The sequence below is a fragment of the Crinia signifera genome, chromosome 3, assembly GCF_055691185.1.
Source record: "Crinia signifera chromosome 3, ASM5569118v1, whole genome shotgun sequence".
NCBI lineage: Eukaryota > Metazoa > Chordata > Amphibia > Anura > Myobatrachidae > Crinia > Crinia signifera.
In genome coordinates, this window is record NC_139219.1 from 38,550,079 (window position 1) to 38,565,897 (window position 15,819).

The window sequence follows — 15,819 nt, forward strand, 5'->3', positions numbered from 1 at the left end:
GAAGGGCTGGGGACTTTAGCAGAACTTAACCTTGTGTATGAAGTCAGGACTGAAAGATCAGAATTAGGTTTGGGACATCCACTGATGCAGGAGCTACATTACTGAGATCTGCACTTGCTTGCTGGCAGTTCTGCAGGCATTTGAAATAGAATTAAAGGCCTGGCCAATCATCAGGGTAGCTCTATTAACAGCTTTCAATAGGGCCATTTGGAAGCAGGGAATCTAGGGAGTTTGCTGGAACCCTTCTTACTCTGCCTTATCCAGGGCAAATAATACTGGCCCACAGTGTCAGTTACTTTGAACTTTATTTATTTTATTTATTTATTTTATTATTATAATTTTTTTTTTTTTTGCAGCACTTTTCCCCCACTTGTGCTGAGAAAGCAGAGTCAATCTCTAGGGTAAAAAGGGCAGGGATTTCAGTAATTCCCAGGTGTTACAGAGAACAATCTGTCCTCCTTAATGAGGGGCTGCAAAAGCCAGCTGGGTGAATTACTACACCTCAAGCACTTGTTCAGGGCAGAGTGTGCTGTGTATAGCATAAATGGGGCATTTCACTTGCCAATGCCACTCAGGTCATTTGCAAATCACTATATTCACCCATGTGAGAGGATTCACTGGATTTTGTTACATCCTCCAACTCCCAAGCCACTCCCTGTATGAGTTAGCTGGGGACTGTGTACTGTGGTGACTAGTCCCTTTTCTGAGCACTAGTCTCTGTTATGAGCTTGTTGTTGAGCATACTGCCAGTGACAGGCAGGAAAATGTGCCTGCCATGGGCAAGAGAGGGTGGTCTGTTACAGACCTCTCAGGTATTCCTACTGCAGGCAATACCTGGTAAAGAGATGTTATTGCCTGAACAGGCATCTCTTGAAGAAACATGAACTGTTGTTTGTTTATTTTTGTGCCTTTCCATAACACACTGTGAGGATAGGCAAGGAGAGGAGGAGACTCTGCCTGTCTGGGCTCTCCTTTCTCCTTTTACAGACCTCTCAGGTATTCCTACTGCAGGCAATACCTGGTAAAGAGATGTTATTGCCTGAACAGGCATCTCTTGAAGAAACATCAACTGTTTGTTTGTTTCTTTTTGTGCCTTTCCACAACACTGTGAGAATAGGCAGGGGGAGGAGGAGACTCTGCCTGACTGGGCTCTCCTTTCTCCACAGAAACTTCCCTGCTGTCTTCCGACCTGACAGGGTTAAATAACTTTCTCCTCTTAAATAATACCTCATTCTGTGAGGAAGAGGAGGTATAAGCAGCCACAGCCATGTAATGTTTGGAGGGCCGTCTGTTTTGCTGAAGGATGGGGATTTTATTAGTCTGTCTGTAGCAGACACAGACACAGCTTCCTCCTTCCTTCAGCGCTGAGGTAAAATCTGACCTCAGGGGGCGGGGCTTAGCCTTATATACAGCAGGTGCATGTGACTAGAGTGCACCTGCATGACCTGCAGTATATGTTCACTGCCTGTGCACATGTCATGCATCAGCAGCTAAGCTCCCTACTCCCCTGGCTGTGGTAAGGTAAGTGAAAATTTTATTTCACTATACCATTCCAGCGTATGTCGGGAGGCTTACACCATAACCCACCAGCTGTTGCTAGGTGGCAAGCCTCCCGACGAACAAATATTAATAATGCAAGACCCGGCGATAGAGGGCTGTGGATGTTACAACATCCCGCCCCCTGTCACCATCATTGTATATACAGCTTCGCTCATAAAATCTCCTTTCTCTCACTTCTGGACTCAGCTGGGTTCTAGAACCCCATGCCACATTTATATCTCCCATCTCTGCAGCTGGCAATATATTCGTCACTGTTCTCTTATGCCGAATACAACAATAATATATTAGCATTCTACTGAACATGGCTATTTGTATGTGCTGGGAACTATAATTTGCTCTTTCTGTATTTCTGATGTGTAGACCATTTATTTCCCCCACAGCTGCCAACCCAAACCGACTGCCGAATTCCAGTGCTATAATGCAAGAAGCAGACCCGTACTTGCATCTCTGACCCTATTCATTGGTTTGTATCTGCTATGACCAATGTAAATATTATTACTGCACCTAGAACACTTCATGGATCAGCCCTAAATATTTTATGGATTAGCAAGATTCAAAATAATGGTTTCCCAGACCATTTTCTGCAATAGCTGTGATTTTTCTATGCAGTAATAAATTACAATTCAAATACACTAATGCTGCAAAGTGCAAACAGACACTTAAGTGATAACGTTTATGGGATAAGTGGCAGATTATTGGAGAATGATACCATTTTGTCCTTGTTATTTATGGCTGGTCTTGCACCACTCTTCCCATCACCTTTAGCTGTATGATCCCACCCATAGATTAGGACATGATGTACCTGCTCAAGCTCTGGGGATACAGGAATTAGTCCAATAAAATATGTCCACAGAAATGTCTGAATGAGCACTTTAACCTCACTAACACTGCTCCCTTATAATACGGTACAGTAATTCCTTACCAAGGTGCCGGGACGCCTGACAGGCTGAACGTGTCACAAGAATGGAGGCGTGAAAGCCGAAATGTCTTTAGAAATGAATTTATGGATAGACAATGATTCATCAGCTGCATGTATACCTATGAAATAGAGTCGGTCACATCTGTCCAGCATTAGATCGTTCTTTTCATACTTTAACACTGGTATGCTTTAAAAAAAAAAAAAAAATCACATGGACAGTGTGTCTGCAAATCTGTCACAGCTCCAAGACAGTAATTCTATAGTAACCTAGGCTGTGCTGTGCATTGATGTGCCCAGGTTCTAATCCTGTGGTACAGCACATGTATGCCAAGAGGTATCTTATATATAGATTTTAAGTTGGAAAAATACAAGTCTTAATAACACCAGTTTTACTATAAAATACTAATGTAAAAAAAACACACAAAAAAACAGGGTATATTAACCCTGAATGCCAACATCTCTGTGAGAGATGGTCAAAATGGCCAATAAAAATGCCAGCATCACTCACATTTGATATGTAGAATCAAATCAAAATGTTGTGTAAAAAAAGATTGCTTCCTATATAATAGAAACATTACAGGTGATTATAAATCAATAAAAAATATTTACTTGGCAATTTTCACACCTATTTTGACAAATTCACTTGGCACTCATGGGGTTAACAATTAGCAGAGTGGCAGATTTCCCGTTATGCCCTGAATAAGGGAGACTTTCTATGAAACGTTTACCGTCTCACAGATTATTAATGTACGGGTATTGCAAAATCCTGCTACACTCTATCATATTACTAAAATGTACAGTTTATATGATACATGTATACCTCAATGTGTACACAACTGTATTAGAATCCTCTGACAAAGCACAAGACAAATAAAGAACAAGCTTGATATATCTTTTTACTATCAGCAGGCATTTTCCATAGAGATTGGCTATGCTGAAATAATGAATGCTGACTGCACAGTATATAATACTGATACTTAACAGTGATCGTAGTAAATTAGCACAATGCAACCACTTCATCAACTTTTTTCAGGGAACAATTTTAACAATGTACATTACTATTTTGATATTATAATTCAATGTAAGGTAGCTTATATAGATACAGTAGCAAGTATCAGTGTGGACTCTGACTGCCAATGCCCACTTCTATAGTACTATGAGGTGTCTCTATGGACTAACGATGCCCACTTCTATAGTACTGTACAGTGTCAATATGGACTAATGATGCCCACTTCTATAGTACTATGAGGTGTCTCTATGGACTAACGATGCCCACTTCTATAGTACTATGAGGTGTCTCTATGGACTAACGATGCCCACTTCTATAGTACTGTACAGTGTCAATATGGACTAAATATGCCCACTTCTATAGCACTGTACAGTGTCAATATGGACTAACTATGCCCAATTCTATAGTACTGTACAGTGTCAATATGGACTAATGATGCCCACTTCTATAGTACTATGAGGTGTCTCTATGGACTAACGATGCCCACTTCTATAGTACTTTACAGTGTCAATATGGACTAACTATGCCCACTTCTATAGTACTATGAGGTGTCTCTATGGACTAACGATGCCCACTTCTATAGTACTGTACAGTGTCAATATGGACTAACGATGCCCACTTCTATAGTACTATGAGGTGTCTCTATGGACTAACGATGCCCACTTCTATAGTACTGTACAGTGTCAATATGGACTAACTATGCCCACTTCTATAGTACTGTACAGTGTCAATATGGACTAATGATGCCCACTTCTATAGTACTATGAGTTGTCTCTATGGACTAACGATGACCACTTCTATAGTACTGTACAGTGACTACATGGACTGACAATGCCCACTTCTATAGTACTGTACAGTGTCAATATGGACTAACGATGCCCACTTCTATAGTACTATGCAGTGTCTCTCTGGACTAACGATGCCCACTTCTATAGTACTGTACAGGGTCACTATGGACTAACAATGACCACTTCTATAGTACTGTACAGTGACTACATGGACTGACAGTGCCCACTTCTATAGTACTGTACAGTGTCAATATGGACTAATGATGCCCACTTCAATAGTACTGTACAGTGTTAATATGGACTAATGATGCCCACTTCTATAGTACTATGCAGTGTCTCTATGAACTAACGATGCCCACTTCTATAGTACTGTACAGTGTCACTCTGGACTAACTATGCCCACTTCTATAGCACTGTACAGTGACAAAATAGACAAACAATGACCACTTATATAGTACTGTACAGTGACTACATGGACTGACAATGCCCACTTCTATAGTACTGTACAGTGACAATATGGATTAACGATGCCCACTTCTATAGTACTGTACAGTGTCACTATGGATTAATGTTGCCCACTTCTATAATATTGTACGGTGTTAAAATGGACTAATGATGACTTCTATAATAATGTATAGTGTCAATATGGACTGCCAATGGCCACTTCTATAGTACTGTAGTGTGTCAATGTGGACTGACAATACCCCCTTACAGTACTGTACAGTGTCAATGTGAACTAATGATGCTCACTTATATAGTACTATATAATGTCAATGTGGACTAATGATGCCCACTTCTACAGTGCCAATATGGACTAACTATGCCCACCCTGATGCTGGACATACAGTACTGTAACTGATCCAAGATACAATTAGTTGAGTGGCAAAAATCTTGGCTTTTAGGTCAGACTCCCTTTAGAAATAAGAAAAATACAAATGCAGTGCTGCTGTCCCTGATCACAGCTCCCAGCAAATAGAAGGTGGAATAAAAAGAAAGTTAATAAAACCTATAAATCCCATGATATCAGCAGTGCCACACACAGTACATACATCTATATCGCATCAGTCACATCCTTGGAAGTCTCAGCAGGCTGCATGTGGTAGACATGGAGCAGTTACCCCCCCAAGGTATGTCATAAACACTAAAATATTCATCTTTCCAACCTAAAGTGACCCTAGTGCCAGCTCTGCTGACTGCTGAGAACACTGTGCTCCTGCTGCCTCCCTGCCCGGGGCTGTGTTCTGACCTGATCATCCAACAAGCACAGACAGATCCCTGGATACACATCATATGCTCTCCGTTCCAGAGCAGCCAATTAGTATTCCTACAGCAATTATCCCGAACATCACATTAACCCTCTGCTAGTGCCCTCTACACACAGACAATTGTCCCTGGTGCACTGTAGCTGATCGCCCTCTGTGCCCTCTGCGCTATCACCAGCTGCACTGCACAGGAACAGTCGGCTGGCACCGAGCAGGAACAGCGTGCGCTCGCCTAGGGAAGCAGCGGTGCTGCTGCTAGACCGGATCCATCCCAGCAGGCAGCAGCATCCTCTGCGGTACGTGGGGACCGGCATAAAGTTTGTGTGGCTGCCGGTGGCACCCAGTGATATACCGCCCATGCCCAGCCATCACCTTACCAGAGCTGCGTGCTGCTGCAGACAAGCCGCCGGCTGCTGGATCCCTGGGTGCAGGAGCGCTGATCCCCGGTCCGTCCCTCCTGGCATCTGTCAGACCCGGGCTGATGCGAGGCTGACGGTGACTGCTGCAGCGTTCTGTGCTGGTAATGCAGCCAGGGCTCGCAGTCTAGCAACCAGCGCGTGAAACCAGTAAATCCTGTTTAACATTTCCCTCTGGATCTCACAGGAGGATTTCTAGTGTGCCCCCAGGGTGAGAGAGGAAATATGACAACCTCGTGTCTTGCCCAGGCACTCTCTCAGCTCCTCACTCCCTCCTCCAGCCCAGGGGAGGTGTGACTGCTGGCACCTGCTGGTACTGCAGCCCATGCTGCTGGCGAGCCCTCCTGCTGCAGCCACTGGCTTATTACGCTGCTGCTGGGGAAAGTGCCACTTGCCGGCTATTAGCATCAGTCATTCTTATTATGTTCTATGATGATGCCTGGGCTATTAGGGTACATCATATTATATAATAACAGCAACTGCAGAGGATGCAAGATAATGTGATATCACTGATGTGTCACCACCACTTGCATTTAACTTACTTGCCTACCTGACCCTCTCCATGAGGGAGAAAATACTCTGTTCCTGGACTTCCCTGGTAATGTATGATTGCCATCACCTGTGGGGAAACACCTTTCTTGTCAATTACCTAGCTCCCCACAGGTGATGGCAATCATACATTACCAGGGAAGTCCAGGAACAGAGCATTTTCTCCCTCATGGAGAGGGTCAGGTAGGCAAGTACAGTATGTACCCGCTCCTTTATTGCACATTCCCTATTACACTGGCTATGAGGCCATATTAACCCATGGCCGGTCCCCAAGGCCTTCAAGTATTTTTGGCCACTTACAACATTTCATCTTTTTACCCCACTAGAGCTGAGGTTTGGGAATCAGAGATTATGCCATAATTTACTCTTTCTCTATTCACACAGAGGGGGAGATGTACTAAAAGTAAAATGCGGTAAAAACCCTGTTTTAACACTCCCTTATAGCAAAACTGTGGCAAGACATGATGGGATTTGTAGTTTGACAGAGGTCTGGCAGAGGCAGAACTCTGGGAGGCAATGGAATCATCTGCCGCCGGGCTTCTGCTCCCAAGGGGGCACCTCTCCTCCCATGCAAGTTTAAATCAGTTAACTGAAAGCCAACAATATCGCTTCTGTGCCTTAGTTATGATATATATATATATATATATATATATATATATATATATATATGTGTATTGTTTTCTCTCCTCTTGCTATATATATATATATATATATATATATATATATATATATACAGTATATATATATATATATATATATACAGTATATATATATATATATATATATAGAACAGAAATATATATTTTATATAAGGTTGTGTTTGTGTTGGGGGGCACCAATATATATCTTGTCTCCAGGCAATTGGGACGAACTTACGCCACTGACATCTGGAGAGCCACAGGTTGGCCAGGCCTGTTCTTGAAGATAATAGATTGACTGAATTGGTTGCTCATACATCCCATCTTCAATAGAACTCCCATCTTAGTAAATACACCCCTACATGTCTGTAATGTTCTAAGCTGTGTTCTATATTAATAACCCTGCTGGTCAGTCCTACGCTCTAGAAAGTGTGAAAGATGCAGAGAAATGACCAGCTTCCCATATATTGCAGAAGTAACATTCCTGAGGTCTGCCATTTCCCGCTGTGCGGAGAATCTCATTTGGATACTGGTTCTCAGTGACCATCCATCTGTTAGTTGGGTCTGGTCTGCCAACATGGCAGCTGTGGTTGCGGATGTTCATCCTATTTGGCAGCAATGACATATCAGCGGTGTTACATTCTCAGAATATGTGTCCTTTGAAAGTGAATAACCCACTGGCTTCATATACAGTAATTATATATGTAGCACCCTGAGTGCATGTGTAATGCAGGAGATATTGGAGTAGTACACCTGATTCTACATACAGTATACAGTAATTATATATGTAGCACCCTGAGTGCATATGTAATGCAGGAGATATTGGAGTAGTATACCTGATTCTACATACAGTATACAGTAATTATATATGTAGCACCCTGAGTGCTTATGTAATGCAGGAGATATTGGAGTAGTATACCTGATTCTACATACAGTATACAGTAATTATATATGTAGCACCCTGAGTGCTTATGTAATGCAGGAGATATTGGAGTAGTATACCTGATTCTACATACAGTATACAGTAATTATATATGTAGCACCTCGAGTGCATATGTAATGCAGGAGAAATTGGAGTAGTATACCTGATTCTACATACAGTATACAGTAATTATATATGTAGCACCCTGAGTGCATGTGTAATGCAGGAGATATTGGAGTAGTATACCTGATTCTACATACAGTATACAGTAATTATATATGTAGCACCCTGAGTGCTTATGTAATGCAGGAGATATTGGAGTAGTATACCTGATTCTACATACAGTATACAGTAATTATATATGTAGCACCCTGAGTGCTTATGTAATGCAGGAGATATTGGAGTAGTATACCTGATTCTACATACAGTATACAGTAATTATATATGTAGCACCCTGAGTGCATATGTAATGCAGGAGATATTGGAGTAGTACACCTGATTCTACATACAGTATACAGTAATTATATATGTAGCACCCTGAGTGCATGTGTAATGCAGGAGATATTGGAGGAGTATACCTGATTCTACATACAGTATACAGTAATTATATATGTAGCACCCTGAGTGCTTATGTAATGCAGGAGATATTGGAGTAGTATACCTGATTCTACATACAGTATACAGTAATTATATATGTAGCACCCTGAGTGCATGTGTAATGCAGGAGATATTGGAGGAGTATACCTGATTCTACATATAGTATACAGTAATTATATATGTAGCACCCTGAGTGCATGTGTAATGCAGGAGATATTGGAGGAGTATACCTGATTCTACATACAGTATACAGTAATTATATATGTAGCACCCTGAGTGCATATGTAATGCAGGAGATATTGGAGTAGTATACCTGATTCTACATACAGTATACAGTAATTATATATGTAGCACCCTGAGTGCTTATGTAATGCAGGAGATATTGGAGTAGTACACCTGATTCTACATACAGTATACAGTAATTATATATGTAGCACCCTGAGTGCATATGTAATGCAGGAGATATTGGAGTAGTATACCTGATTCTACATACAGTATACAGTAATTATATATGTAGCACCCTGAGTGCTTATGTAATGCAGGAGATATTGGAGTAGTACACCTGATTCTACATACAGTATACAGTAATTATATATGTAGCACCCTGAGTGCATGTGTAATGCAGGAGATATTGGAGTAGTATACCTGATTCTACATACAGTATACAGTAATTATATATGTAGCACCCTGAGTGTATGTGTAATGCAGGAGATATTGGAGTAGTATACCTGATTCTACATACAGTATACAGTAATTATATATGTAGCACCCTGAGTGCTTATGTAATGCAGGAGATATTGGAGTAGTATACCTGATTCTACATACAGTATACAGTAATTATATATGTAGCACCCTGAGTGCTTATGTAATGCAGGAGATATTGGAGTAGTATACCTGATTCTACATACAGTATACAGTAATTATATATGTAGCACCCTGAGTGCTTATGTAATGCAGGAGATATTGGAGTAGTATACCTGATTCTACATACAGTATATAGTAAATTAATTATATATGTAGCACCCTGAGTGCTTATGTAATGCAGGAGATATTGGAGTAGTATACCTGATTCTACATACAGTATACAGTAATTATATATGTAGCACCCTGAGTGCATGTGTAATGCAGGAGATATTGGAGTAGTATACCTGATTCTACATACAGTATACAGTAATTATATATGTAGCACCCTGAGTGCTTATGTAATGCAGGAGATATTGGAGTAGTATACCTGATTCTACATACAGTATACAGTAATTATATATGTAGCACCCTGAGTGCATGTGTAATGCAGGAGATATTGGAGTAGTATACCTGATTCTACATACAGTATACAGTAATTATATATGTAGCACCCTGAGTGCTTATGTAATGCAGGAGATATTGGAGTAGTATACCTGATTCTACATACAGTATATAGTAAATTAATTATATATGTAGCACCCTGAGTGCTTATGTAATGCAGGAGATATTGGAGTAGTATACCTGATTCTACATACAGTATACAGTAATTATATATGTAGCACCCTGAGTGCATGTGTAATGCAGGAGATATTGGAGTAGTATACCTGATTCTACATACAGTATACAGTAATTATATATGTAGCACCCTGAGTGCTTATGTAATGCAGGAGATATTGGAGTAGTATACCTGATTTTACATACAGTATACAGTAATTATATATGTAGCACCCTGAGTGCATGTGTAATGCAGGAGATATTGGAGGAGTATACCTGATTCTACATACAGTATACAGTAATTATATATGTAGCACCCTGAGTGCATGTGTAATGCAGGAGATATTGGAGTAGTATACCTGATTCTACATACAGTATACAGTAATTATATATGTAGCACCCTGAGTGCATATGTAATGCAGGAGATATTGGAGTAGTACACCTGATTCTACATACAGTATACAGTAATTATATATGTAGCACCCTGAGTGCATATGTAATGCAGGAGATATTGGAGTAGTATACCTGATTCTACATACAGTATACAGTAATTATATATGTAGCACCCTGAGTGCATATGTAATGCAGGAGATATTGGAGTAGTATACCTGATTCTACATACAGTATACAGTAATTATATATGTAGCACCCTGAGTGCATATGTAATGCAGGAGATATTGGAGTAGTATACCTGATTCTACATACAGTATACAGTAATTATATATGTAGCACCCTGAGTGCATATGTAATGCAGGAGATATTGGAGGAGTATACCTGATTCTACATACAGTATACAGTAATTATATATGTAGCACCCTGAGTGCATGTGTAATGCAGGAGATATTGGAGTAGTATACCTGATTCTACATACAGTATACAGTAATTATATATGTAGCACCCTGAGTGCATATGTAATGCAGGAGATATTGGAGTAGTATACCTGATTCTACATACAGTATACAGTAATTATATATGTAGCACCCTGAGTGCTTATGTAATGCAGGAGATATTGGAGTAGTATACCTGATTCTACATACAGTATACAGTAATTATATATGTAGCACCTCGAGTGCATATGTAATGCAGGAGATATTGGAGTAGTATACCTGATTCTACATACAGTATACAGTAATTATATATGTAGCACCCTGAGTGCTTATGTAATGCAGGAGATATTGGAGTAGTATACCTGATTCTACATACAGTATAAAGTAATTATATATATAGCACCCTGAGTGCTTATGTAATGCAGGAGATATTGGAGTAGTATACCTTATTCTACATATAGTATACAGTAATTATATATGTAGCACCTCGAGTGCATATGTAACGCAGGAGATATTGGAGGAGTATACCTGATTCTACATACAGTATACAGTAATTATATATGTAGCACCCTGAGTGCATGTGTAATGCAGGAGATATTGGAGTAGTATACCTGATTCTACATACAGTATACAGTAATTATATATGTAGCACCCTGAGTGCTTATGTAATGCAGGAGATATTGGAGTAGTATACCTGATTCTACATACAGTATACAGTAATTATATATGTAGCACCTCGAGTGCATATGTAATGCAGGAGATATTGGAGTAGTATACCTGATTCTACATACAGTATACAGTAATTATATATGTAGCACCCTGAGTGCTTATGTAATGCAGGAGATATTGGAGTAGTATACCTGATTCTACATACAGTATACAGTAATTATATATGTAGCACCCTGAGTGCATGTGTAATGCAGGAGATATTGGAGTAGTATACCTGATTCTACATACAGTATAAAGTAATTATATATGTAGCACCCTGAGTGCATGTGTAATGCAGGAGATATTGGAGTAGTATACCTGATTCTACATACAGTATACAGTAATTATATATGTAGCACCCTGAGTGCATGTGTAATGCAGGAGATATTGGAGTAGTATACCTGATTCTACATACAGTATACAGTAATTATATATGTAGCACCCTGAGTGCTTATGTAATGCAGGAGATATTGGAGGAGTACACCTGATTCTACATATAGTATACAGTAATTATATATGTAGCACCCTGAGTGCATGTGTAATGCAGGAGATATTGGAGTAGTATACCTGATTCTACATACAGTATACAGTAATTATATATGTAGCACCCTGAGTGCTTATGTAATGCAGGAGATATTGGAGGAGTACACCTGATTCTACATATAGTATACAGTAATTATATATGTAGCACCCTGAGTGCATGTGTAATGCAGGAGATATTGGAGTAGTATACCTGATTCTACATACAGTATACAGTAATTATATATGTAGCACCCTGAGTGCTTATGTAATGCAGGATATATTGGAGTAGTATACCTGATTCTACATACAGTATACAGTAATTATATATGTAGCACCCTGAGTGCTTATGTAATGCAGGAGATATTGGAGTAGTATACCTGATTCTACATATAGTATACAGTAATTATATATGTAGCACCCTGAGTGCTTATGTAATGCAGGATATATTGGAGTAGTATACCTGATTCTACATACAGTATACAGTAATTATATATGTAGCACCCTGAGTGCATGTGTAATGCAGGAGATATTGGAGTAGTATACCTGATTTATTGAGTCATGCATGTTACAGAACAGAGAGGAACTTTTACTCCTTGGAATCTCGCAATGCAGTGGGTGTGCAGCCCTAGTACAATGCAGCCCAAACACTTTCATTCTCTTTTTTTCTGAACTGAGACATATTTGTGATAAGCTGTTGCGTCAAGGGGGGGGGGTCCCCAACGGCTCCCCCCCCCCCCCCTCCTCTTGCCCGGCTGCTGCTGTGTGGCTCTGCCTCCCTGCACTCAGAAGCGGAAATACAAGGCTAGTTAGGAGGAGGTCACTGGGTCCAAGGCAGCACAGCAGAAGGCTGCTTGGAGGGGGGTGGTGGGCGAGGCAGGGGATGTGCAAAGAAGCCCATAGGCTTCTACAGGGTAGCAACAGCTTTTACTGGTGATACCCCCCACATCATGCTGTTTCCCTATTCTTTCCCATGTAAAGGAATTTGGGAAATGCCTTTCAGTCAGCCGCAAATAGGTCGACACCTCAGAAGGGTGACATGGGCTTAGGTCGACAGGGTCATTAGGTCAACATGGGCAAAGTCGACAGTCAAAAGGTTGCATCTATTTAACGATTACTGGCTGCTCTGCAGAGATGAGCAGTGGTGTTCACTGCCTCCCCCCAACTACTCTCCTGCCCGTAGAACACTGTGACCCACGGGAGGGACAGTGGGACAGTCTTAGGGTTACCACCCGTCCGGGATTACTCCGGACAGTCCGGTAATTAAGACCGGCGTCCGGAGTCCGGACGGGTGGCTTTCCCGGACTATACATAGTCCGGGAATAACCCGCCCGCCGCCGCCGCCGCCGCCCCCTCGTCTCCCCGCTCCCCCGCTGCCCTGCTCCCGTCCCCTCAAGTCTCCCCCGCTGTGTATGCGGGAGAGACGTGCTGCTGCGGTGCTGCATATGCTGCTGGACCGCTAGCCAATGGCCGCTCGCGGTCCAGCAGCCACCAGTTGATTGGCTGCTGGACCGCGAACGGCCATTGGCTAGCGGTCCAGCAGCGGGAGTTAGAAATGTTAAAATCATACAGCACAGCAGCACGTCTCTCACGCGAATACAGCGGGGGAGACGTGAGGGGACGGGCAGGCAGGCACAGGCACACTGACAAGCCTGTCTGCCTCCCGCAGGCGGGGGAGGGGGTTTCTATCCCCCTTGGCAACGAGCACACTGGCACAGATCAATCCCCCTCGGCAACGAGCACACTGGCACAGATCAATCCCCCTCGGCAACGAGCACACTGGCACAGATCAATCCCCCTCGGCAACGAGCACAGAGGCACAGATCAATCCCCCTCGGCAACGAGCACACTGGCACAGATCAATCCCCCTCGGCAACGAGCACACTGGCACAGATCAATCCCCCTCGGCAACGAGCACACTGGCACAGATCAATCCCCCTCGGCAACGAGCACAGAGGCACAGATCTATCCCCCTCGGCAACGAGCCCAGAGGCACAGATCAATCCCCCTCGGCAACGAGCACAGAGGCACAGATCAATCCCCCTCGGCAACGAGCACACTGGCACAGATCAATCCCCCTCGGCAACGAGCACACTGGCACAGATCTATCCCCCTCGGCAACGAGCAGAGGCACAGATCTATCCCCCTCGGCAACGAGCACAGAGGCACAGATCTATCCCCCTCGGCAACGAGCAAATTCAGTCCACCTTGGCATCGGCATGAAGCCCCTGGCATTGAGCATATAGGTAAGTGGCACTTATGTGTCAAATGTGTATGGTGTGTTATACAGTATGTCATGGGCATTGCTTAGTGTTATATAGTATGACATGGGCATTGCTTAGTGTTATATAGTATGACATGGGCATTGCGGTGTTATATAGTATGACATGGGCATTGCGGTGCTATATAGTATGTCAAGGGCATTGCGTAGTGTTATATAGTATGTAATGGGCATTGCAGTGTTATATAGTATGTAATGGGCATTGCGGTGTTATATAGTATGTCATGGGCATTGCGGTGCTATATAGTATGTCAAGGGCATTGCGTAGTGTTATATAGTATGTAATGGGCATTGCAGTGTTATATAGTATGTAATGGGCATTGCGGTGTTATATAGTATATCATGGGCATTACGGTGTGTTATATAGTATGTAATGGGCATTGCAGTGTTATATAGTATGTAATGGGCATTACGGTGTGTTATATAGTATGTAATGGGCATTACGGTGTGTTATATAGTATGTCATGGGCATCATGTGTGGGCTTATGAGTAATCGGAATTACAAAGTTCATTAAAACGTGCAATGGGCATTACGGTGTGTGGCATAAAATGTAATGGCCATTATGGCATGTGGTATACTATATAATGGGTGTGCGGTGTGTCAGCATTATGACAAAAATTTTGCTGCGCGCCTTCGGCGCGCACTGTCCATGTTTTCCATCCTGTGCAAAAATTTGGTTGAGTCCTGGCATAATGTGTAATGGCCATTGCAGTACATGGAATAATACATCGTGATTGGCATCACGATGTGTGGCATAACTTGTAATGGCCATTATGGCATGTGGTATACTATATAATGGGTGTGCGGTGTGTCGGCATTATGTCAAAAATTTTGCTGCGCGCCTTCGGCGCGCACTGTCCATGTTGTCCATCCTTTGCAAAAAAATTGTTGAGTCCTGGCATAATGTGTAATGGCCATTGCAGTACATGGCATAACACGTAATTGGCATCACGATGTGTGGCATAACTTGTAATGGCCATTATGGCATGTGGTATACTATATCCTTTGCAAAAAAATTGTTGAGTCCTGGCATAATGTGTAATGGCCATTGCAGTACATAACATAACACGTAATTGGCATCACGATGTGTGGCATAACTTGTAATGGCCATTATGGCATGTGGTATACTATATAATGGGTTTGCGGTATGTCGGGATTATGTCAAAAATTTGACGCGCGCACTGTCCATGTTGTCCATCCTGTGCAAAAATTCTGTTGAGTCCTGGCATAATGTGTAATGGCCATTGCGGTATATGGCATAACACGGAATTAGCATCACGATGTGTGGCATAACTTGTAATGGCCATTAATGTATGTGATATAACATGTAACTGGAATTATGGTATGCAAAATCAAGAATGAAAT

General features: G+C 41.9%; 1 protein-coding gene across 2 annotated transcripts in view; it reads right to left on the reverse strand.

Annotated features, from left to right (window-relative positions):
- The window catches only part of SERTAD4 (SERTA domain containing 4), a 63,928-nt gene extending 57,632 nt beyond the window's left edge, over positions 1–6,296 (reverse strand). The window contains exon 1 of one of the 2 annotated variants that reach the window (XM_083175661.1): positions 5,916–6,296. In XM_083175661.1, coding sequence (XP_083031787.1) covers positions 5,916–6,002 — 87 coding nt within the window. In that variant the 5' untranslated portion in view covers positions 6,003–6,296. The remainder of the gene's footprint in view (positions 1–5,915) is intronic. The other variant, XM_083175658.1, reaches the window with a different exon arrangement.
- Positions 6,297–15,819: the final 9,523 nt, after the last annotated feature.